Raw genomic sequence first — 24,410 nt, 5'->3', positions numbered from 1 at the left:
AGAGGTCCCAGAATGTGGGCCCTGCAGCTCTCAGGGACTTCTGGACTTCCTGTTTGTTCTGTGCCCTGACCAGCAGGCCCCGGCCCTCCGTAGTGCTTTGTGCATAATGTCCAGAAGTTGTGACCCTGCCTCAGGGCCTGAGGGTGCCAGGTTCGGGACCTCCTGCTTTTGGTGGGTCAGTTCTGTGTTAGTGTCTCTCTTGGTGTTTCCCTCCACAGTTCCAAATCCCATGCTTCTGCTGCAGTTTTGGATTTTTAACTGCGGAAGAGATGACTAGAGCTCTAACGCTCCCCGTCCTCTTACTGTAGTTGCGTCACTGTTCAATGTGCACGTTATTAGGCCTCAGTAAATAGTCACATCCAGCTACGTTCTGTGCTGTGATTTTGTTCCTTTGTACACCTTTTGGGTTGTTCTGGAGTTAATAATTGCCTCTTTTTCACTTGCATATTATTCTTTGGCCATGTGCATCTTCTCGTACCTTCCAGCAGCTTTGTAAACTGTATCTCAGTACAGTTTCCACAAGACATAATTACTGGATCATTTCCCCACTCGAGTCCCCCGTCTTAGAACTCTCTGGCGGCTGCTCTGGTCCCCTCCGGGTGCACTCTGCACCTGCCATGCAGCCGTACCGTATGACTTCTCCCTGCTGTCACCCTGGGAATTCCTTTGGCTGCTGTCCTGTTGGATGCCTCATTCCTGGGTGGTGTATCTTTGCCTTTCTAGGCTTGCTCCCTTGTTTGGTCTCGGTACCTCCTGCCAGCTGCTTTCTACGAGGCATTCTCGGGGTTGTGGGATTTGGACCTGAGAAGGCCCCCTCGAGCTCTCATCAGTATTATTTATCATTCCAGACTGTTTTGGTTCAGCATGGGCTGACGTCATCATGTTATAATGTCACCTAGCTTTCACTGTATGTAGAAGTTTGGACTGATACAGAATGATTCTTAATTTCCTATTTCAATAATATAGTTGTGTGTTTTCACTCGAAGGAGCTGTCTGAGATGCCAGTATCTTTTCTCGGAGCTAAAGAGAAAAGCTTTGTCAGAGATAATGTGACTGGGTGGGGGCTCTGGGCAGGAACCAGAAGCCACAGACCATGGGGAGCCTGTGACGGGGGGCCTGGGCCTTCGTTCGCCTCTCTGGGTTTAGAAATCTACTCTGAGTTCGCTGAGAGTTGAGGCTCTGAGAACCGGCTTCTGCTGACTGCAGTGGTAGGGAGAAACTTCTTTCTCAGGTGGGCCTGGTGTGTTCATTGGCTGCGCGTTTGCTTGGGGTCACACCCCCAGTGGGGGCACCTAATGGTGTCCCTGTCGGTCAGCGTGCTCCGCCCGTGCCGAACAGTATGTGTTTAGAGCAGTGTGAATGGTGTTAGGCCACGTCACCAAATGCAGGCGCTGGGCGCCAGCCAGTCCCTGCTCGGGCTGCTTGCTAAGGCGTCAGTGGCCAGGCTGGAACCGTGCGCCCCTCCTGTGGGCTTTCCTGGGCTTCGTAGGAGAGCAATGTGGGCAGCACAGTCGGCGCTCAGTTCGCTCGCTTCAGGTGCACGTCTTCCAGCCCCGAGGCGTCTCTTAGTGGTCTCGGCAGCGGCGTGCGGATGCACGAGTCGGCCCTGAGGCCTGCTCATGGCTGTCGCGGGCTGCTGCTCTCCTCTCCTCAGCTTCCTTGTTTCCCACTTGTTTTCGTTTTTCTTTTTTTAGACAACTGATTTTTTAATTTTTTATTATTGGGGAATATTGGGGAACGGTGTGTTTCTCCAGGGCCCATCAGCTCCAAGTTGTTGTCCTTCAGTCTAGCTGTGGAGGGCGCAGCTCAGCTCCAAGTCAGTCGCCGTTTTCAGTCTAGTTCCAGGGGGCGCAGCCTACCATCCCTTGCAGGAATTGAACCGGCAGCCTTGTTGTTGAGAGCTCGTGCTCTAACCAACTGAGCCATCCGGTTGCCCTCCATTTGTTTTTTTACGGCACTTATTTCACAACGTCCTTTACTGAACCTGTCCCAAGATACTGTGGGTACAGCTTTTCCAGCGCTAAGGTTTCCACTGGCCTCCACTGGTGGAGGACACAGGTGCCAGCAAGTCCCGACTGGAGGTTTTAACGGCTCTGTTCAGCGTAGGAAAGCTTCAGACTGCTGATAATGGATGCTCTGCAAGGAGTCAGGGCAAGCTCTGTGTCGCCAAGTACCTGATGAGCCTCACAGGACCCTCCTCCTGTGCCCGTGGGGATTCTTGCTTCCACAGGTTCTGTTAAAGGCTTTCCTGGCGAACCTGAAGTCCAGCTCCCCGACCATTCGGCGGACGGCGGCGGGCTCCGCAGTCAGCGTCTGCCAGCATTCCAGGAGGACGCAGTACTTTTACAGCTGGCTACTAAATGTGCTTATAGGTAAGCTGCGGGCGGCGGCGTGCTTTTCCCAGCGTGTATGTGGCAGAGTCTGCAGCATTTACTCAGGACAGACCTTTGAAACTATTTAAAGTCAGGCAGTCCCTCGGCTTCTGGACCAGGCCCTTGGGCGCTGGCTGACTGGTAACTGGGAGCCCACGTGGGTCTGTGTGAGCACGCGGCCAAGCTGCTGCTCCTCTGTGCTTAAGGACAGCCGGCTGGGCAGGGGCGGGCCAGCATGCCACCCCGCTGTCTTCCTGGGCCTGGCCCTCCGTGTGGCCCAACTGCACAGCGGGGCGTGGTAGCTCTGAGTGTAGAGTCCCCGAGGCCCGGAGACAAGCGTCAGGGCCCTGCAGGTTCTCTGCATGGGTGCAGGTCTGCTGACGACGTGTCCTGAGCGCGGGGGATTGTGGAAACCAACACTAGCAGATGCCACAGGACGCACATGGCCATTTGATAGGAAAGAACTGGCTTTCAATGCTGCAAGACTCCGTGTAATGAAGGGTGGAAGGGTACCCTTCAGAGCCACCCCTGGAGTTTGGCCCCGGGGCACACACATAGTTTTCACAGTGATGTCTCTGCCATCTTTATCTCTCACTGAGCCTCAGGTAGGGTTCTGCTAGGGAGCTCTGCGTTTTAACAGATGAAGCCATGAATCTCCGAGCAGTGCGGCAGGTGTTAAGAAGCCTGTGACTGCCTTTCCAGGTCTGCTGGTTCCCATTGAGGATGAGCACCCCACCCTCCTGGTTCTTGGGGTGCTGCTCACACTGAGGTACTTGGTGCCCTTGCTGCAGCAGCAGGTCAAGGACACGAGCCTGAAAGGCAGCTTTGGGGTGACACGGAAGGAAATGGAAGTCTCTCCCTCGACAGAGCAGCTGATCCAGGTAGGAGCCCCTGGCTTGATAAGTGACTGTCACCCAGAGAGCCTGCTCAGGGCTGAGAGCGCGGACTCGGAGCTGGACCGCCTGGTTCCGATCCTAGGACACGACCCCTGGCTGTGTGACCTCCAATGACAGTCACACCAGAGTGAAATGAGGGCAAGCTCTCCTCAGGCTGCCGAGAGTATGACATAAAGCCCGCAGACCGCTGCCTGGCACAGAGAATGTTGTTACCCCGTTTCTCAAGGCAGGGCATGTGAACTGCTCCCCTGCTCAGCAAACGTTTATCAAACTCCCACTCAGTCCTATTTGTACACATGGGAAGGTGCATACTGATCTTTTATTCAGTTTTAGACTCAACTTCTAGGCAAAGCACGTGTGATTGAAAGTCCCACACTAGTGTGCATTAAATGTCAGTCCTAATAACATGAAAGTAACAATGTTGCTGACAGAATTTGGGAGTGCAGGCGAGGTGAAGGCTGTGTGGGATGCCACTCCCCTCATTTTCTGCAGTAAGTGCGTTCACAGTAGACAGCTTCACAGATCTGGGTGTAGGCTGACTGTCTGGGAGGGCAGCACCCTTTGTCTGTGACAGGTCAGCGCACAGCAGCCTCAGATGTGGCTGTGCTCCGTGACACCTGTGCACACAAACAGGTAGCAGCCCGGGTTTCCTGAGGACTGCAGTTTGCAGACCCGTCACCTAGAGTTACGGGGCTTCCCACCAGAAGAATTAAAATAAGTGATTAAAAGAAGCTACCACTGAGAATTTTTATTTTATACCCTTGTATACTGTCTCTTCTTTTAAATTTGTGTTACTTTTATGATGTTAAAGGTCGGGCTGCCCAACCCTTGAAATAAAAATGCAGCATGCCAGTTAAATTTGAATTTCAGATAAATCATGAATGATTTTGTGGTGTAAGTATACCTGAAATCATGAGACATACTATACTACAAAATTATTTGTTGTTTATCTGAAATTCAAATTTAACTGGATGCTCTGTACTTTATCTGGCGACTAATTAAATGGAAAAAGTAAATTCATTACATCTGTATAATGTGACACAATATCAAAAGCACTCATTAAATTTGACATACCTTTAAAGTAGTTGGAAACTGTTTCTCAGTGGCACTCATGACAGTGGCTCTTGCTTATTAAATGTGTGTCAGAGTAACCGCACCGGGTGGATATTGAACTTTATGGTCCCTTTACTAGTCACCAGCTTAGGGAGATGGAGGTCTGTTTTTGGAAGTGCCCTACTTATGTTTAAGGAATTCATAGAGCAGTGAAAAAAACCCTGGGAATTTAGAAAGCAACCTGGAAGCTAGTGATCACTGTGGTACAAGTGACAGAGAAATTTTAAGGGGCAGAAATTAAGGCACAAGTTTTGCCAACATAAGCCTATCAAAAACTAAGGAGGGAGCCCGAGTACACACTCAAGCCTGCGGTGCCACGTGTGCTTTCTGTCTCCAGGTGTACGAGTTGACCTTGCATTACACGCAGCACCAGGACCACAATGTGGTGACTGGCGCCTTGGAGCTCCTGCAGCAGCTCTTCAGGACCCCTCCCCCAGAGCTCCTGCAGGCCCTGACCACAGCCGGCGGCCTGGCGCAGCTGCCTGCCACCCGGGAGCAGCCCGGCTGCCGGAGCCGCAGCGGGAGTATCGTGGAACTTATAGGTGAGTGGGCAGGAAGCGACTCTTGCAGCCGACCCTGCAGGAACGCTAGTTACTCTCGGTGGAGTCACGGGCCAGCACTGTGCCAGCAGCTTACCTCTCAGATCCCAACAGCTAACAACGCAGGTAGTGGCCGTATTCTAGGAGCGAAGAACTGAAGTGTAGAAAGGTGAGGTGGCAAAATGAGGTCAGCTCTGCCTCGGCTGCCTCCGCGTGGGGAAAGTACTTCCAGGACCTGTCATCTCTGTCACTTTGCCAGAGATGGGACCTTCAGGTCTTCCTATGGATTTTCGAGTTCCTTTCTGCCCTCGGGTCCTATTCGCTGTCCCGATTGCCTGTTCCTACTCTGGGTACCTCCTGTGCCCGGTCTGTGCCCTCCTTCTGTGTGCTGTTGGGCTTGGGGCCTGACCCTACCACCCTGTGCTGCTGCACGCTGACCACTGCTTTTCCTGCACAAAGTGGGTGGGCCCCGTCTGGTATGGAGTCACCCCTTGGGTGCTGGAGTAGGTGGGGAGCCCTGCATCACAGCCGCCAGGAGAGTGTGGCACTGAGCAGGCTTCCGGCACTCGTGGCCTGTCCTGGGCCCTGAGCAGTGTGGTTGGTTTAATGCAGCGTGCGTGCGTGCAGTGTGTGTGCGTGCAGCGTGCATGTGTACAGCGTGGCACCACAAATGAGGCAGGCTTGGATTAATTTTTCTAACTGCTACTTCCTTTAACATAAATGGTTCCAGAATCACGAGCAGAAAATATTAACATGTCTGTTCACTGTCCTTGGTCCTGAAGAATCCTTTTCCCTAAGGATTGCACGCATGATGAACTGTTGCTGAAATACTCATTTCTAATGATCATTTCTGATGGAAATTTATATTTGATTATTAGTTGACCATATAATCTGAGATTTCTGATGCTTTTAATTTGGCTTTTTAAATGCACTTTATTTGAGCTCTTTTGACGTTTTTGGTCATATCTTTAAAACTGCATTATTTGAGTGGTACTATATTTTCCTGTTGTCGAAATTAAAGTGTTGCAGTATGGTGCTTAAGCACCGCCTATGGAAATATATGTCCACATATTCTCTAATTTTAATGTCAAATCAAGCTTTTTGAAGATTTTTGAATTCCTTCTGGAATTCAGCAGCTTGTTACTTTACTTTCATCTGTCATTTTCTGTGATTTACAGCTGGAGGGGGTTCTTCATGCAGCCCTGTCCTTTCAAGAAAACCAAAAGGTGATTATTTCAGAAATCAGAGTTTTTAATCTTACTGATTTTTCTGTACTTCCATAATGCAATCGACAGTGCTATATGTCTTCTCAGCAGACTGACTGATTGTATGTCTAAATGTTGCTGGAATCAAACATGCCTAGCAGGGTGGCTTTTAAAAATTGCTTGTGTATCAGAGTTGCTTTGTCATAAATTTCTAATGTTTTAGGTCAGGGGTCAGCAAACCTTGTCTGTAAAAGGCCAGATGCTGCCCATTTTAGCCCTGTGGGCCTTACTGTCTCCTTGGCAGCTATCCGGCTGTGTCCTGTGGCAGGAGGGCAGCCATGGACAATAAACACTAAGCTAATGGATGTGGCTGCATCCTGTGAAACTGGCCACAGAAGCAGGTGAGCTGCAGTCTGCCTCCCCCTGCTTTAGGGAAGGTGTCATGTTTTATAAGGTAACTTACATTTCCAGTCAATTTGTTTAATATCAGTCAGGAATAACATCTGGTTAATTATTCGGTTAATTTGGGCCTGGTTATCATTTTTCAGCTGGATTTAGCTTTGTAGCTGCCACAGTGTTCTGATGCAGTTAATTTCTTCTTATTGGATCAAAGCATTTCTGATATAATCTGATAGTGTTGATACACATTGTCACTTTGCAACACCAGTTATTTTCTTTCCCAGTCTAGGTTTCCATAGGAAGTAATTGTTGTCATTTTATATTTTGAAATATTAAAAGATTAATTCTTTTCTTACTGAGGTTAATTACATACGACATACTAATCTTTTTGTGTCATAAGTTGAATGTTTGCGAGCCTGCTGCCTAATACTATTTGCAGTATTGGCTGGGATCTTAACAGGAAATATTCTAGCCTTGACTGAGTTAAATAAACATTTCCTAGAAGAACTTAGAAGAACACAAACATTTGGGCCATCATTGTGTGGGATACTTAATCAGCTATGAGATTTTGGTGAAACACTGAGATTGTTCGAGAGAGATTCTGGGAAAACTAGTCTCGCTATTGAATTTGGAGGAGATTTTCAGGCATGTGACTAAGTTACTCCGATGCTTGTCTTGTTTGTTTCCAGTGATGATGAAAAGATGACCGAGTCACGTGGTTGACATGAGTTGTTTTGTTTTCTTCTGCTTAGGACGTGGGCTATGATGTCCTCGGTCTGTTTTATCTTTCTAGTGTTTTGTTTTTCATTTAGAGCTGTGGTTTTCAAACTTTTGTAGTGGCCTCAAAATTCTTTTTTTTTCCAAGTGAAACCTGCCTCTATATAAGAGAGGTAAAAGCAGAGCTGTTGGATGTAGGGTCAGGTGAGGCTGGGAGTGTGTGGCCTGGCATCCCTTCTCTGGCGGTGCCTGCCTCCTTTCTCCCCCATCTGCTAACCACTGATTGGGGGGACAGAGTGCCTTCGTTAGCACCTGAACTCATGGAGGAGGAGAGGGTGGGGATATCTGCTTTCTCAGGGTAAACTGCTTGTTCTGGAATAAAGAATTATTTAGCAGATAGTCCTCTGTCAGTTTCACCTAAATTTGGGTTTCCTTTGCTTTTGTTTGCCTTGAATGTCATACCAGTGTAGAGTTTTGGAAGTTGTTAAACTTGTGACCTGTTCTTTGCAGAGCAGTGAAATTAGAAGTTGCCAGTAATTATTTTGACAGTGTCACTTAATGACATTTATATGTAATGTAATCGTAAGATTTAAGGAGTCCAGTGAAATCATACTTCAGAAACCATAAGCTAAAATGTATTTTTAGAACTTTGCAAAAGATGAAATATTATTCCACCCTCCCAGATCATGCAGTGCTTGAGTTCTGATTGTCAACCATAGAATCTAGTAAATTAAAAGATAATAAAATGAAAGTGACTTTTAGGTATAAAAGTTTTATATATAAATTCTGATGTGCCATTGAAGATATGACATGAATATTCCAAGGGCTAATAGAATTGGTTCTGGCTCTAACTTACCATTTTTAAAACTAGATAGTAATATAAATTATTCATCATTAACAGTAATCTAAGTCAATAAATATTTATTATTAAATACTTTGGCACAGTTTGAGAATCATTGCTTTAAACTTTTTTACATTACGGTCTATTGATTTGAACGATACTCTCTGACATCTGTGCATTCTTTGTGAGTAGCACTCCAAAGGCACTAAAATATTTAACTATGGCCGTAACCTGTGTGAGAGCAGAATCGGTATGCGTATGAGTTTGCATTTAGACTGCATTTGTTTGCTTTGCCAAGCCCTTCTGTTTGGCGAGCTTAACGGACTCTTGCTGCGTCATTTCTTAGGAAAAGTGCTCTTTGGAGAAGCAGCGGCCTTGGAGGATGACCCTGAGCCCAGGTCGGAGGCCGGCAGCCCAGCCTTTGCAGGTAGCTCTCGGAGTGGCAGTGGGTCCGTCCTGCGTCCTCTCCTGGCCCCACCTCTGCCTGCCCCGCCCCTTAGTGCACCTGCTCCTGGTGGATAACTCGGGCTCCTCTAGAAGGTTCACTTCGAAACGTGTGTGTCTCCTTGCATCAAATACTTGCTCTTTTCCTTGATTTAGGCTGTTTTAAAATTAGGTTCATACTCCTTGAGTAAGGATAGTGAGTAGAAGTGTGTCAGGAACTGCCCTGGTCGGGAGGGTGAAAGATGGGGTTAAAAATTGTGGATAATTTAACTGGGGAGAATTCTGTTTGTTTATAGAGTTGTCTAAGTAGGTTCTGTATTCACCTTATAAAGGATGAGTATTGACTAACACACTAATAATTGGGTTAAATGAGAGTGGTTTGGGTTGTATAATCCTATCCAAAAGAATATTTTGAGATAACTGAAAATATGGCTAAAATATTTGGGGAGAAAAATATGAATAACCCCCGTGGTGATTATTTATTCATTTATTTTACAAAATAGAAGCCAATTTCTAATTACAGAAATAAAGTTAAAACACATAAAAAAAAAAGTGACAGCTTCCACAGCATTATAAGTAAAGCTCAGTGCTCACTGACGCCGTGGCCCCCAGGGGTGCCCACTGCTAATGGCTTGGTGTAGGTCTTTTTGTGGTGGTTTTTATGCAGTGTCGTTTTTAGCTGGCATTTCAAAACGAAACTAGGAAAACGTGGTACAAATTTATGCTGCAGGAGAATAGGACCGTCTTAGAGGTGTGGGAGGAAGGAAAGGCCACTCAAAACGACGGTGAATTCGCCGTCCTGTCTGAGCAGTGCTCTCCCGGGCATTGGTGAGCGCGCCTGTGCCCCTGGCCTGGCCGCCCGTGAACTGCCCCGTTAGCTGCAGGTCTTTACACGCGGCTCTGAGTGATGGCTGCAGCGGCTGCCTAAGAACTTGAGGTGGTGATTTTACTGGTGCACGTGAGGTTTGCAGTGAAATGCCCGCTGGAAATACTGATAGCGCTTAAAACGTACTGGCTGCTGGCCCTCACTGTATTAATGTGGCGAAAGGGAGGTAGATAACACAGTGGAAAGCGATTTTGGTAATGTTTGAAGGCTGCGCTGTTCCCTTGCTTTTGAAATAACTGGTTCAGATTTTCACCGTATTTCAGGCTTTTTTGCAGTTAAAATGGTGATAGTGAATTTTGGGGTACTGTGCAAACATTTGATCCCTATTGAATATTTTTCCCAGCTCTTTGAGGAATGGGTGTTTCTTTGTCTTCAGCCTCAGTCAAGGGTGAGATCGGTGGTGAGCTGGCTTCCTCTTCCGGGGTCTCTACTCCTGGCTCTGCCAGCTCAGCTGCCGACTCCACGAGCCACGACATCATCACCGAGCAGCCCCGTGCCCAGCACACGCTGCAGCCGGACTCGGTGGACCTGGCCGCCTGTGACCTGACGAGCACGGCCACGGATGGGGACGAGGACGACATGCTGAGCCACAACTCCAGCCAGGTCAGCGCCGTCCCGTCCGACCCCGCCATGGACCTGAACGGTGGGACCCAGGCCTCCTCACCCCTCAGTGACAGCTCCCAGACCACCACTGAAGGGCCGGACTCAGCGGTGACCCCTTCAGACAGTTCAGAGATTGTAAGTGCTGGGAGGGGTGCCCCGCTGTCTGCAGAGGGGTCTTCCCTACAGCCCCAGCCCGGGCCCCGCCTGCTTATTCTCCCCTTTCCATCTGACCCACTAATAACAGTGCACAGGCCACCAGCTCTGATCATTAGTGGGGAGCTTGGCCCCATCCGAGACCTTCACTGAAGGAGATGGCTGAGTGTCGTCTGTGTTGAACGTGGAGGCCCCAGATTAGTTGATGACGTGGACTCCTCTAGAACTGAGTGCATCTTAAATTCTTTAAGACCTTGTTGGGCACAGGTGAAACCATGATTTTAAAAAATCTTTAAGAAGCCTATTAGCAGATCTGTGGGCCAACAGAGTGAAATTAATAACATGAATACTATGCATTATTTTAACACTTTGTGATTTTTCAAAATGTTTACAACATGTCTCATCCAGAAAGCGTGAAGTACCTCCGATCTCTGAGTTAGTGGGCAAGGAGTGCCTCAAGGATGGTTTAATCAGAAAGTTTGTACAAGTGCACACTAGGTTTTACACCCAATGTTAATTTAAAAAGTTTGTACACTGTTTTGCTACTGTTGAATACGTTTTGTTCAGAGCATGGTTTTGTTTTTCACTTGGCTGAATACAGAAACATTGAGTTACAAACCACGGGATATAGCACGTGCATGTCCCCTTTGAGCAGTTGTCACGTGGCTGTGATTTCTAATGGCTACGTGGGTTTAGTTACTCGCTAGAGAAGTGGGCTCGTGGGTAGGGGTTTCAACCAGAGGCCTGGGGAGGCCGGGGTTGATCGTGGAGCAGAGGGCAGTGACTTCAGGCAATGGAAGGGCAGGCACGTTCTCTAGCACAGGGAGCAGGGAAGGCTGGGGAAGGTGCTGGGTGCAGGAGCGCGTGAAGTCTGTGCGGGGTGGGGCTGGCGGGGCACACCAGCTCCCACGGACGTCTTGCCTCTTTATAGTACATGGTTTCTGGACAGACTTGTTAGAAATCTGAATGAATGGCCATAGGAGACGCTGGGAGTGTTTCAGCAGAGGGGAGTGTGTGGCAGTGCTGGGGTCGGGCCTGGCAGGCCGGCCTCTGGCCCATAGGGAGCTGAACACCTTCCCTTGACTTTCCACATTGCTGTCGTTCTTTCTGCGTGGCGCATGTATCCAGTCATTAAGTTTTTGCTGAGCAAATATATTGAAGACCTAGTATGTTCCAGGGAGTGTTCTACAAACCGGAGATGAAGTCCAGGGCATGACATTGAAAACTGCTCGCATGGAACTAGTATCCTAGAGTAGGAATCCTCCAACTCTCTCCGTGGAGGACCAGAGAGTAAATATCTTTGGCTTTCTGAGCCATGTGGCCTTGGTCACATCTCTGCGTTGTAGTGTGAAAGCAGCCATGGAAAACATACAAACAAATGAGCATGACGGTGTTCCAATAAAACTTTATTTACAAAAACAGGTGGTGGGCCAGGTTTGGCCCAGAGGTCACAGTTTGCCTATCCCTGTTTGAGAGTGTGTATATGTGTGTGTAGGGCAGGTCATTAGCTAATAATAGTCAATCAACAAAGACATACATAGTCAGAGGGATGTAAGCGCCATAGAGAAAAGTGAGCAGTTGAGGGGGGAGGGAGTTTCCTCACGAGACAGTTCAGTGTGGGGTAAGGGACTTGGCCTGGGGGGAGCCCACCAGCATGAGAATTTGGGCTCTGCCATTAGCTGTGTAGCCTGGAGCCATTACGCCCCTTCTGCCTCAGCTTCTTACCCGTAAAATGAGGATGGTAACAGTACTCGTGGTGTAAGACTTATGGAGACGAGGGCATGTAACACATGTGAAGTGCTTTGGATCCTGCCTGAGGCATCCAAAAGATGTTTTTTACTATGGTGTTTTTTATTATGTTCTTTTTTGTTATTTTTGTAAACTAGAGGATGGAGAGGGGAGGAAATTAATTTTTTTGGTTGTTTTTGATCATGTTGCTTGATTTTTTAAAAATTTAATTTAAAGGATTTGAAATGATTTTTGGAAAATGATATAGAATTTGTTTTAGTAATTTACTGGCATATTAAGGGTTTATCATTCAGTTTTTCAGGTAAATTACGTGGGATTTCAAGTGGATGTGAAAAACATTGCAGTATGGAATCCTAACCCAGCTTATGGCTGCATGTATGAGGCAACTGTGCCCAAAGCTTAGTTGATTCAGTCCTAGCAGTTTAGGACATAACCTGCCAGGTGTAATCAAACAATACAGTGAAAGTTTAAATGAAAAAAACTTATTACAGTAAAAGACACATTGCCATTAATCCCCCTCAAAGTACTTCCCCTCACTTCAAACACACTTATTCCATCGTTCTTGCCACTTTTTTTTTTTAATTAAAGTTTATTGGGGTGACAATTGTTAGTAAAGTTACATAGATTTCAGGTGTACAATTCCGTATTACATCATCTATAAATCCCATTGTGTGTTCAGCACCCAGAGTCAGTTCTCCTTCCATCACCATATATTTGAGTTCTTGCTACTTTCTGAAGCAGTTCTGGAAGTCCTCTTTCCTGAGTATCTTTAGTTGTGCTGTTGTGGCTGCCTTGATGTCTTGAATCATTTTGACTTTGGGGAAGAGCCAGAAGTCATGCGGTGCCGGGTCTGGTGAATAAGGTGGATGAGGACACGCCGTAATGTTTTGATTTGACAGAAATTGCCGTGCCAGAAGCGATATGTGACACGGAACGTTGTCATGATGGAGGATGATTTACAGCACACTTTAAAACACACCTTCTCTCAACCGTAGCTCACACCTGACTGACGGCACTGAACTAGTTGAAACTTGTCACATACTTTGTTACTAAGGTTTGATGGCTGCTTTCCACGTTGAAGGTCCCTGCCTTTCTGTTGGATGGCACTCGGCAGCAGCACTCACTATATTTTGTGATCACAGCGGAAAGGCTCCGTGTCACATGGCTTCTGGTACAGAAATTTCTGTCACATAAAAACATTACGATGTGTCCTCATCCACCTTATTCACCGGACCCGGCACTGCGCGACTTCTGGCTCTTCCCCAAAGTCAAAATGATTCAGGACATCGAGGCAGCCACGACAGCACAACTAAAGACACTCATGAAAGAGGACTTCCAGAACTGCTTCAGAAAGTGGCAAGAATGATGGGATAAGTGTGTTCGAAGTGAGGGGAAGTACTTTGAGGGGGATTAATGGCAATGTCTTTTACTGTAATTTGTTAAATTTAAACATTTACCACATCGTTTGATCACACCTAGTATTATACTGTTAGGCGTTTGTCTAAAAAATTTTTCCTCATTTTTGACTTACTGTAAAAATTGTGAAGACAAAGATTTAATTATTTTTTTTCATATCAAAAAGAAATGTCCAGATTGGAATTCTTTGGAATTTTTCGAGTTATAAAATCTTTGAAAATGTAGTAACTCGTGATCAGTAAGCTCTCGGTAATTTATACTCTTGCATCTATGTGCCTTTGTGCAATGGCCTTTGCGTTAGTGTGTACGATGTGGTCCGTGTTACGTAGGGGTTTTGCCTTTGCCCTTCCGTGTTGAGGCCTGTCCTCGGTGGTGACACTGCAGAGCCCTCACAGCCCCTCTTGAACCGTTTAGGTGTTAGATGGCGCCGACAGCCAGTATTCAGGGATGCAGCTGTCGCCGCAGGATGACGACGAGGACCCCACAGGTGTCCTTCCCGATGAAGACTCAGACGCTTTTGGAAACTCTTCGCTTGGTATGTTGGCTTCAGCCAGTGCGCTGCCAAATGGTCTCGCTTTCAACTGCAACGTCTAAGTTTTAGCTTCCAGGAAAAATCTCTTGATAGCTTTATTTTCTGGGTCATAAATAGCAAATGAGGAAGAACGATTGAGGAGTGATCGTCCTTTTTCTTGATCTAACTCCTTCTGTAGTTTCACGTTAACTGTGTGTAAATATGTGTATTTGTGCTTTAATGGGAAGCTTGCCACTTCATCTCGATTTGTCTGTTTTTGAAGCCCTTCAGCGAGCACACTTGTTGAGCAGCATGGGCCACAACAGGCAGCCCTCTGACAGCAGTATAGAGAAGTTTGTGTCAAGAGAGGAGGCTGCTGAACCAGGAGATCAAGAAAACAAGGTGAGTGAGCGTTGAGTCACTGCAGTACCCTGTCTGCCATGCGGCATGCCCTCCTGCTTCGAGCTTTTGCTCAGCTGTGCCCTTCAAATACTGCCCAGGCCTGCTCTGCTGCCTGCCTCCGAGGCACTGCCCCAGGCCTTGGGAATTGCCTGGAGCTCTGCCTCCCTGGGCGCCCTCCCTGCCCCCAGCCTGTCCTACCTGGTGGCTGCCTCACCTGCTTTCTCGGGCCATTCATTTGATGGTCATGCGTGGCCTTGCAACATTTCTTGTTTGTGTTCCGTTGAACTGATTTGTTTGTTTGTTTATTATGGTAAATAAAATACACGTCACATAATATTTGCCAGGTGAGTGGCACTAAGTGCTGGCACACTGCTGTGAACTTCAGAGCATCTTCAGAGCTTTCCATCTTCCCAGACTGAAACTGTCCCCACGAAACACCTCCCCAGCCCCTCGTCACCTCCGTTCTGCGGTCTGTCTATGGATCTGACTCCTCTAGGGACCTCACAGGAGTGGAATCACGCAGTGTTTGTCCTTCTGTGACTGGCTCATCTCACTGAGCATCGTGTCCTCCAGGTCCTCCCATGTTGTCCCATGTGTCAGAATGTCCTTCCTTTTTAAGACTGAACGATAGTCCATTGAGTGTGTACACCACAGTTTGGTTTGCTGTTCATTCATCGATGGACACATTGCTTCTGTCTGTGGTGATGGTGAATTATGCTGCTCGGAACATGGGGGTACAAATATTTTTTCAAGACCCACCCTGATTTCGATTTTTGTGTGTGTGCAGCCAGATGTGGAGTGGCTGCTCATGCTACGTTTAAGGTTTTGAAGAACTGCCTGCCCTCCCAGTTAATTTTAAATTCCTTTAGGGCAAGAAATAGTGTTTTGTACTTAGTCCCACATAGATGCTCAGTTAGTGTCATGGCCTTAGTAGTTCCTTCCCGGTCCCCTGGTGCCAGGCCTGCCCCCCCCCCCCGATAGTTCCTACCCGGTCCCCTTGTGCCAGGCCTGCCCCCCCCACCCCCCGATAGTTCCTTCCCGGTCCCCTGGTGCAAGGCCTGCCCCCCCCCCCCCGATAGTTCCTTCCCGGTCCCCTGGTGCAAGGCCTGCCCCCCCACCCCCCGATAGTTCCTTCCCAGTCCCCTGGTGCCAGGCCTGCCCCCACCCCCCGATAGTTCCTTCCCGGTCCCCTGGCGCCAGGCCTGCCCCTCAGCTTTGGGCTTTCCCCACGCCCTTCCCTCTGCCCGAGAGCTTCTCCTTGTCCCAGAGACGACGGCTCATACTGTAATTGCCCACACAGCCTCTCCTGAGTGCCGGGGCTCAGCTGCCTTCCTATCCCGTGTGCCCTCCCTGTCGGGTAGGCTGAGCTCCTCCCTGCCACAGTCCACGTGACCCTCTGACCAGTCTGTTGTGCCCACTGTGGTTTGTGAGGTCAGGCATGTACCTGGGCAGAGAAAGGCATCTGTATCCCTAGCATCCAACATAATTGCTGCCCGGGAACCATTTGTTTAATGAGCAAATGAACGAATATATTGGTTCTCTGACAAACAAGTTTCTATAAGACAAATAAGTGTCAGTTTTCTGTGTTCTAGCCTTGCCGGATCAAAGGTGACATAGGACAGCCTACCGACAACGATTCTGCTCCCCTTATCCATTGCGTCCGCCTTTTGTCTGCTTCGTTTTTGCTAACTGGGGAAAGAAATGGTAAGTATGGAAGGGCGGCTGCAGTGGAAGGAAATCAGTAGGTGTCACAGGTCACTTTTGGGCCTGGTTAGTGCAGCCCAGAGAGTCAGCTGGGTGAGAGCGTCGTTTCGCTGACTCGCAGGAGGAGGGAGGGGACGGTGGGGCAGCTGCTCTCGCAGGCCCAGTGTTGTGTCTTCAGAAATGAAGTGTTTGCTGCTTTGAAGGTGACCCAGGTGGTTCCCTTGCAGCGCTGGTTCCGGACAGGGACGTGCGGGTCAGCGTGAAGGCGCTGGCACTCAGCTGTGTCGGAGCCGCGGTGGCCCTTCATCCCGAGTCTTTCTTCAGCAAACTTTACAGAGCGCCCTTCGACACCACGGAGCACCTTGGTACGTCAGGTTTGCCTCTTTCTCCTCACGTGTCGTCATTGTGCAGAAAACTGTTTTAAACCATCTTGGCTGTTTCAGAGCAGGAAGCTTTTGAGTTTATTTGTGGCATTTGAAGTGTGTCGTGCTCTCCATCAAACACACAGATAGTAATTAGCGTCCCTTTCTGGACCCGTCCATGGGATGTTTAGGTGAAACACACACAACAGAACAGTAGAATTCCGGGAACGTAAAGCCAGTTCACTACGCTTGGGTTTGTACCAAAAGCACGAAGTGTGTATGGTCAGAATTGCCTGGGTCACACTGAGCCCGGCCAGACATTCACACTCAGACATGTGGGCACCGCGTGGCCGCGGCCGCAGCAGGTCCCTTGTGGGATGTGTTCTCGTCACGGAGTAAGTGGTGGGAGGAGCCTGCATGGGAAATGGCCTCCTTTCTCTCTCTGGGCGAGGCAGCAAACTTGTGCTTTTAATTTATGTTAGGTGAGTGTGGACCGGTTTAGACTTGAGTTTCTCTCATCTTCTTTCTGAAATGAAATCGTGTAATTTGCTTATGGGCTGACCCCTGGAATTACCACCTGTTGTGTGCAGGTGTCAGGCAGATGCCGCCTCTAGACTCTTGTAGCCCCCAAATGCCTTTCCCACTCACAGTAGTTAGAGTGAGATCTGGTTTAGATTGGCATCGCCCCTTGTGTTTTTCTTCTTTCCCGACAATGAAGCTTTTATGTTGAGTTACAAGGTTGAAGGCAGGGCCCCTGACGGTGGCTGCGCACTTCCTCCCCACAGAGGAGCAGTACGTCTCAGACGTCTTGAACTACATCGACCACGGAGACCCGCAGGTCCGAGGGGCCACAGCCATTCTCTGCGGCACCCTCATCGCCTCCACCCTCAGCAGGTCACGCTTCCATGTGGGCGACTGGATGGGCACCGTCAGGGCTCTGACAGGTAACGGCCAGCTTTCCAGGACTGTCTTTTCTGGGTCGTGGGCGCAGGTTCATGTTTTCATGAAGGCATTTGTTGCTTGCTTTTCTGGTCAGGAAATACATTTTCTCTGGCGGACTGCATTCCCTTGCTGCAGAAAACTTTGAAAGATGAATCTTCTGTGACTTGCAAGTTGGCTTGTACAGCTGTGCGGGTGAGATTACGGGAAGTTTTACCACTATTAACAATTAAAATGGTAAATGTGTCCAGGTCTTTTAAAGCTGTGAGCAAGAATAAGTATCTGTGTATCCACTGCTCAGCTTTAGGAAGAAGACATTGCCGATGAAGTTAAGGTTTAATAGACTTTATTTTGAGTTTTGAGTGTCAGAAAATTGGTTTGAAATACACCTTTTCCTAAAGAATGTATTTAGAAATAGAAAGGGGCACGCTTCCTTCTAAACTCGAGGTTATCGGGGTGAAGTGTGTACTGTCAGCATCTCGGGTGTGGGGCAGGTGTGTGTCCATGATGTCGCAGCCCGCTAGTGCAGCTGCAGCCCCTGACCGGCCACCGTGGCCATGGCCGTGGCCTCGCTTTCCGTCCCCAGCACTGCGTCATGAGCCTCTGCAGCAGCAGCTACAGTGAGCTGGGGCTGCAGCTGATCACAGATTTGCTGGGCCTGAGGAACAGCTCCTACTGGCTGGTGAGGACCGAGCTGCTGGAGACGCTGGCTGAGATCGACTTCAGGTGAGCACGTGAGCTTCATTGTCAGGGACCGGCCGGGGCCGGCTGTGCAGGTGCGATGGTGCCCAGGTAGCCCGTGCGGAGACCCGGGGCTTCCAGCTCGCGGTGCCGTCCTCCTCCTCTGCTTCCCCGTTCTTGTCTCCTTAAATGCAGTGCCCTTTTCTGATGGTCTTAGTCCTGCAAGCATTCTGGCTGGTGGAGATAAAAATGGCTCCAACTTTTAAAATAGTGTAGCTTATATTAGTTCTGCTTCCTTAAAAGGAGTGTACTCTTCATCACACTGAGCTTAGGCCGGACAGCTGATGTGTATTTTGTTGCAACTGAAAAATAACTTCTGATATGTTGCACTTTTTCATTTCCTAGGAGTGAGCTTGGGTTCGAGGTTTTTCTTTCAGAAGGGATGTTTCCCTGTGTTGCCCGGGTGTTTTGAAGGCACCACCGTCAGAGGCCAGTCTCGTGCCAGGCCGTGTTGGCCTCCCCCTGCGGGCAGGGTGTTTTCTTGCATCCTCAGAACATCTCTGAGAATTACAGGTTGTCCTAGCTGCACTCCACAGATGGGGTGCCGAGCGCAATGGCGGGAGGATGTTGGGGTCTGGCCCGCAGCTGCCCCGCTCTCTGCACAGGGCACCGGAATCCTTCAGAATGACTTGTTTGTATTTATTGTGAGGAAACCACTTTACTGAGTCGCCTGCTTGAGCCTGGAGTCAGAGAGGAATGAAATTGCTTGTCAAACATTAGTCTTTCTGTCCTTTCAAGTAAGCGCTGCCCTTGCCCTCTCAGAGCCCCCTGGCGCTCGGATCGACCCAGCGTGGCCTCCCCGACGTCTTACCTGCCAGCAGCCTTCGGGCTTCCAGAGGGGTTTGCTGAGCAATGAATGACTTCATTGTTCAATGTGCTCTCCTGCTAGGTTGGTGAGTTTCCTGGAGGCGAAAGCAGAACACCTTCACAGAGGCGCTCACCACTACACGGGGGTAAGCGCTTCACGTTCACGTTTGCGTTCGCACTCATGTTTGGGAGCCGCCCAGTCACTTCCCGCCCAGTCACCTCCCGCTGTCGCTGTTGCATTCGTGCTGTGGCGTGTTGCCGGTGCATTCGGCCCAGGTTTAGTTCACAGTCGGTATCATGAACGTCGGGGTTGCGTGGAGGGAACGTAAGACTAGTGATGCCTGAATTTCTCTTCACTGGCTCCAAAATACCTTCCCGAACATTAGCTAAATACAGAGCTTACGTCTGCTTTTATTCGTCCTCTCTCCAAAGCTGTTAAAGCTGCAGGAACGGGTGCTCAGTGATGTTGTCATCCATCTGCTGGGGGACGAAGACCCCAGGGTGCGCCACATCGCTGCCGCTTCACTGAGGAGGTACGTGCAGTGCTTCCCTCGTGACTTACTTTTCTGGGGAAAGGGGAAGACTCCGAGGCCGCAGGGCAGGATTCCTAAATCTTCGGAGGTCATCTTCAGCTACTCTTAAACTATCAAGAAAGAAATTATTCGCTGCCACGCGAAGTCTAAATGACAATTCAAACAGCAACAAAATACTAACCCTCTAGAGTAAAAGTAACACACTGTCATTTTTGAAACTTTGGAATGTAGAGAATAGTGCTAAGAAAATGAAAATTACCTTCGATTCTACCACTTGGAGATAATTTCTGTTAACATTTTGCTGTTTGTCCTTGGTATGTGTTTCTTTTTCAAAATTGGGACAAAATGGACACCCAGTTTTGCGATCTGGTAATTTCCACTTAATATATTATTAGCGTTTTTTTGTTATTAAATACTCTCCTAAAAAAAGGATCGTTAATTAGTGCCATTTTTACTATGTGGTTTTGATATATTTTTATGTAAATTTTCTTTGGTTGGATACTTAGTTTTTTTCGATTTGAATAACGAATAATGCTCCAGTCAACATTATTACACATAAATGTTTATAATTTTTTTCTTAAAATTTATTTCTAAAAGCTGAGTTGCTAGGCCAGAACTTTTAATGCGTTTTCTTCCTTTAAATTCTAATAACTTTTTTGAGGTATCATTTTGCATCCCTTAAAATGCACACATTTTAAGTGTACAGTTAAATGATTCTTAGAACACTCACAGGGTTGTGTAAATGTCACCACAGTCTACATTTAGGACATTTGCATCGCCCCAAAGATTCCTGTGCCCCTTTGCAAACTCCCAATTCCCACCCACAGCCCCAGGAACCACAGATCTACTTCTTGTTTCCAAAGAGCTGCCCTTTCTGGACATTTTCTGTAACTGGGATCATTCAGTAGGTGGACTTTTGCCCCGGCTTCTGTCACTTAGTTTTGTGGGTCATCCCCGCGCAGCAGGTACCACGAGTGCGTTCCTTTTATTGCTGAGTGGTATTCATTCCATCATGTGGAGAACAATGCTGTTTTATTCATTCATGCATTCACCAGACGATGGGTATTGTTGTTATTTCTGTTTTTTGGCTACTCTGAGTCTTGTTGCTGTGATCATTTGCCTACAGGATTGTCTGTGGACGTACGTTTTCATTTCTCGTGGGTAGATTCCTAGCAGTGAATTTTTAATGGGTTTTGGTACTTCCTGTGGAATTGCTCCCCAGAGACAGACCAGTTTACATTCCCACCATCAGAATATATCACGCCTGGTCCTTCTCACCACATCACATGTTTCAGAAAAAGTTAAATACATGTCAGTTGTTCAGACAGAAATTGGTATTTCTTTTTAGAATAACTTTTATCTTAAAAGTAACATGCATTTACTGAACAACGTTTAGGGGAAATGTAAAAAAGGAAATGAAAATCTTTGTAATCCAACTACTCGAAGAAAACCAGTTACATTTTCGTGCATCCTTCCCGTTTCCACTGCTGTCATTTGCATGTCTTTGATTACTTGTGAGGTGTATGTACCTTTTCATTGACTTTTTTAACTGGGTTTGTATAACTTGCCTAATCAGGGATTTTGGATCTTTACCGTTTTCTGCAAGTGATAGCAATTTATTATATCTCTCAAAATTGTGCTTAGTGACCACGTCTCTATGGAGGAAAGATTTTAATTAGAGGTACTGGAGTTTGCAAACCAGTGTGATAAAAATCATTGATTGTTTCTGAAAGTTCCGCCCCGCCGTGAGCATGGGTATATAGCCACGACCCGTGCACCTCTTGTGCCCCTGGGAAAGTTGCCCGCGTTCCGCCTTGAGTTCAGTTCAGGTTTGTGAGGGACCTCAGCTGGAGCTTTGCCTCCGGGGAGTGCATGGGGCGGTTCCACACAGCTGCGAACAGGAATGGGGGACAGCTCCCACCCTAGGATCTGCTCAGTGCTTGTGCTATGGGTGGACCCTGGCTCGGGGCTCCTGTGGGTACTGAGCAGGTGACTGGAAAGAGAATGTGCTGAGAAAGGCACTTTCTGACAGGCAGAAAGAAGGGGCATGTGGTCCTGTGCTTGGAGACCCCCACTCTCATGTGCTGGGATGTGCCCCCCTGAGAAAGGGGCGTGGAGTTCTTGGGGCCCACGGGGTCGGGCGGAGCCACTTGACGGAGGAGGCTGGTGAGCCCGTGTTGCATGCACTGTCCTGAGTAAATGAACTTGACTTTTTTGTTAGGCTCGTCCCGAAGCTGTTTTATAAGTGTGACCAAGGACAAGCTGATCCAGTAGTGGCTGTGGCAAGAGAGCAAAGCAGTGTTTACCTGAAACTGCTCATGCACGAGACGCAGCCTCCCTCGCACTTCTCCGTCAGCACGATCACCAGGTACACTGACCGAGCGGCCGGCTGCCTGCCGACATCGTCGGGGAGCACGCGCCCTTCCCTCATGCCTGCTCCAGGGCGTCAGTCTAAAACGGACTTTCTGGAAACAAACCTTTAGGTGTGGGTTTTTGAGTAGGTGGTCTTCCGGTGAGAGGATATTCCTTTTTTTCAGGATTTACCCCCCACCTATTTAATTAAGCTCTGCCAAGTCACAGCAGTAATGACACTGTAAGTCTTCATTCATGCATTACAAGCCACACACCAACAAGTGTATTTTTCTGTGTGGCTGATGCTATGTCTAATCTAAAAACTCATTAACATTTTCACTTTATTTGTCACCTGTGACGAGTATGGTTGTGTCATGCCCGTTCATTTTTAGGTGAACGGGCTATTATAGAGTGTCAGTGTTGTCTTGGGTTATCCACTAGTTCAGCGGTTTGCAATTAGTATTCACAGTTACAGTGGAAGCTTTCGACTGCAGTATCAAATGACTGGACATAGCCCATTTTCGTCTGATTCTCAGATGAGTGGTAGAGACTGTAGAAGTAATTAGAGCAAAATGCCTTAATGAAGTTGTACTCTTTTTAGAATTTTAGTTGGCAAAGAAGGCTGTAGAAGTGATAAAATTTATGCCTTTTTTAGCTCTCTGTGTTTTAAATGTTATTTTAAAAATTAGTTTTATATGATAAATCTCCTTTCTGCAGAGTGGCAATTTTTTAAAAAACTTGGGCTAAATGACTTCTAAGCTGAAATGTTCGCTTTTATTCTGAGTTTGGATTCCAGCTTGTCAAATTTTGAAGTCGTTGCTCCCAAATAAATATCTCTTCACATGTAAAGAGTGCTTAAAAAACCACACGGAAGTAATTTTCTTCTCAGAGAATTTCCTTTTTGTTAGCTCAGAACTGGCATTTTCTCTCTTTGAAAGGATTCAGAATAAATAATCCTTTAAGATAAGCAGAAGCAGAGAAAGAGTATTTATCAGGAATTGACAAGCTTAGGGGAAATTGCTGTTTCTCAATGTCATTTCAGAAAATGAATGTTGAGGTGCCAACAGATGGATATATTTCCTTAAAATTGGTTACTAAATGTTAATTGGTTTGAAAATTTTCCCAGTTCCACACTTGGCTGGCTCCTTGACACCCAGCAGTGTTTCTGTGGATCTGGCATGAGGCACCCACTTAGTTGTGCGGCTGTGTCTGCAGCTCTGCTCCTTCTGTTTAGAGTTTGTGTGAGAAGATAAATAGTCTCCTTAGTTTGTTCGTTGAGTGCCTCCGTGGACAGGACACTGAGGGGTACAAGGTGACTCACCACTAACCCACCCCGGCTTCATTCGCAGAGTTGGGGAATTAGAGTCTGTATGTGGGTACGAAGGGGAATGGAAATTGCTACGGGCCTTGAATGGAATATGGGAAAAGGGTCGAGGCAGTCTGGTGAAGGAGGACTTTCTTTTGTCTTGGGCTCAGGAATAGCTTCGTGAGGGAGTTCTTTTCACTTAAAGTTTGAAAAGTGGGTGGCTTGGGATGTGTAGAGAGATTGTAGGCAGGGCTCTGAGGGGAGGTATTTAGGGCACACTGGAGGAAGGGAGGGGCGACTTCCAACCATTTTTATAGAAGAATGGCCACATTTATTTGCAGTCTTTAACTTAAAAGTCAAGATTGCTTGAACTTCTTGCAGCCTTTAATCTTAAACTTTTACGTGCCACTTGAACTTTGAAAAACGTCATAAGCTTTAATAGTAGATTTTAAGTCTCCATATTTCTCTTAGAATATATAGAGGCTATAACTTGCTACCGAGCATAACAGATGTCACTATGGAAAACAACCTCTCAAGAGTCATTGCAGCGGTTTCTCACGAACTAATCACAGCGACCACTCGCGCGCTCACAGTAAGTCTCCTTTGGTGGTCTCTGTGAAGGTCATGGTCAGTGCTGATGGTAAGAGCCTGTGTTAGAGCTCTTACATGTGGGCTTCTTAAGTTGTGCTTCTGTGAACAGTATCGTAGTTTATTCCAACAGGAATTAAACAGCTTGTTTTCTGATGATTAATACATGCTTATTATAAAAAAATTCAGCCAATACAGGAAGACATAAAAATGAAAATAACAACTACATTATCTGAATTGGTGCTATATCAGAAGTTTAAAATATCTCTAATGTAATTGACTCAGTGACTTTGTAATATATACTAAAGGGGAAAACCAGAATGCCACCAAAGATTTTTGTGTAATGTAATTATCTATAGATCATTACTTAGGATGCTAAAGTGGAGAAGAACCATAACGTCCAAGAAACCAAGAATGATTAAATTCTGTGCATACAGTAGTACATTCATTATGCACCTGTAAATATGATGCTTAGAGGTTTTTAAGAATATAGTGAGTGTAATCTGGATTATAATATTGAGTGTAAAAGGCACAGCACAAAACTGTTCCTGTGTTGTCATCTTAGTTATGAAAAATGATATTCACACATACATTTCTTGCATACGCAAGAAAATAATGGGTAGAAAATTACCAAAATGAATTTTAGGATTATGAGTGATTTTTGTTTTCTTTATATTTTTCAGATGTTCACAAATTTTCTAAAATGAACAAATGTAACTTTCATAATCAGAGAAAAAGAACATTATACAAAAGTAGTGTTAATGTGCTGATCACCAAGTTAAACCTTGTCATTTATTTTACGTGACAGAAGAAATGCTTGTGTGTTGTGTGA

General features: G+C 47.1%; 1 protein-coding gene across 3 annotated transcripts in view; it reads left to right on the top strand.

Moving 5' to 3' along the window:
* Window positions 1-24,410, top strand: part of HTT (huntingtin) — a 118,966-nt gene that overhangs the window by 28,954 nt on the left and 65,602 nt on the right. For 2 of the 3 annotated variants that reach the window (XM_033106781.1, XM_033106783.1), the window contains 17 exons: window positions 2,231-2,372; window positions 3,075-3,253; window positions 4,719-4,923; window positions 6,099-6,146; window positions 8,429-8,509; window positions 9,789-10,150; window positions 13,748-13,868; window positions 14,128-14,246; window positions 15,839-15,950; window positions 16,178-16,315; window positions 17,098-17,256; window positions 17,349-17,446; window positions 17,838-17,977; window positions 18,882-18,945; window positions 19,232-19,332; window positions 21,554-21,700; window positions 23,462-23,582. In XM_033106781.1, coding sequence (XP_032962672.1) covers window positions 2,231-2,372; window positions 3,075-3,253; window positions 4,719-4,923; window positions 6,099-6,146; window positions 8,429-8,509; window positions 9,789-10,150; window positions 13,748-13,868; window positions 14,128-14,246; window positions 15,839-15,950; window positions 16,178-16,315; window positions 17,098-17,256; window positions 17,349-17,446; window positions 17,838-17,977; window positions 18,882-18,945; window positions 19,232-19,332; window positions 21,554-21,700; window positions 23,462-23,582 — 2,337 coding nt within the window. The remainder of the gene's footprint in view (window positions 1-2,230; window positions 2,373-3,074; window positions 3,254-4,718; window positions 4,924-6,098; window positions 6,147-8,428; window positions 8,510-9,788; window positions 10,151-13,747; window positions 13,869-14,127; window positions 14,247-15,838; window positions 15,951-16,177; window positions 16,316-17,097; window positions 17,257-17,348; window positions 17,447-17,837; window positions 17,978-18,881; window positions 18,946-19,231; window positions 19,333-21,553; window positions 21,701-23,461; window positions 23,583-24,410) is intronic. The other variant, XM_033106782.1, reaches the window with a different exon arrangement.

Source organism: Rhinolophus ferrumequinum, chromosome 5 (genome assembly GCF_004115265.2).
Source record: "Rhinolophus ferrumequinum isolate MPI-CBG mRhiFer1 chromosome 5, mRhiFer1_v1.p, whole genome shotgun sequence".
NCBI lineage: Eukaryota > Metazoa > Chordata > Mammalia > Chiroptera > Rhinolophidae > Rhinolophus > Rhinolophus ferrumequinum.
This window is presented reverse-complemented; position numbering and strand designations above follow the sequence as displayed.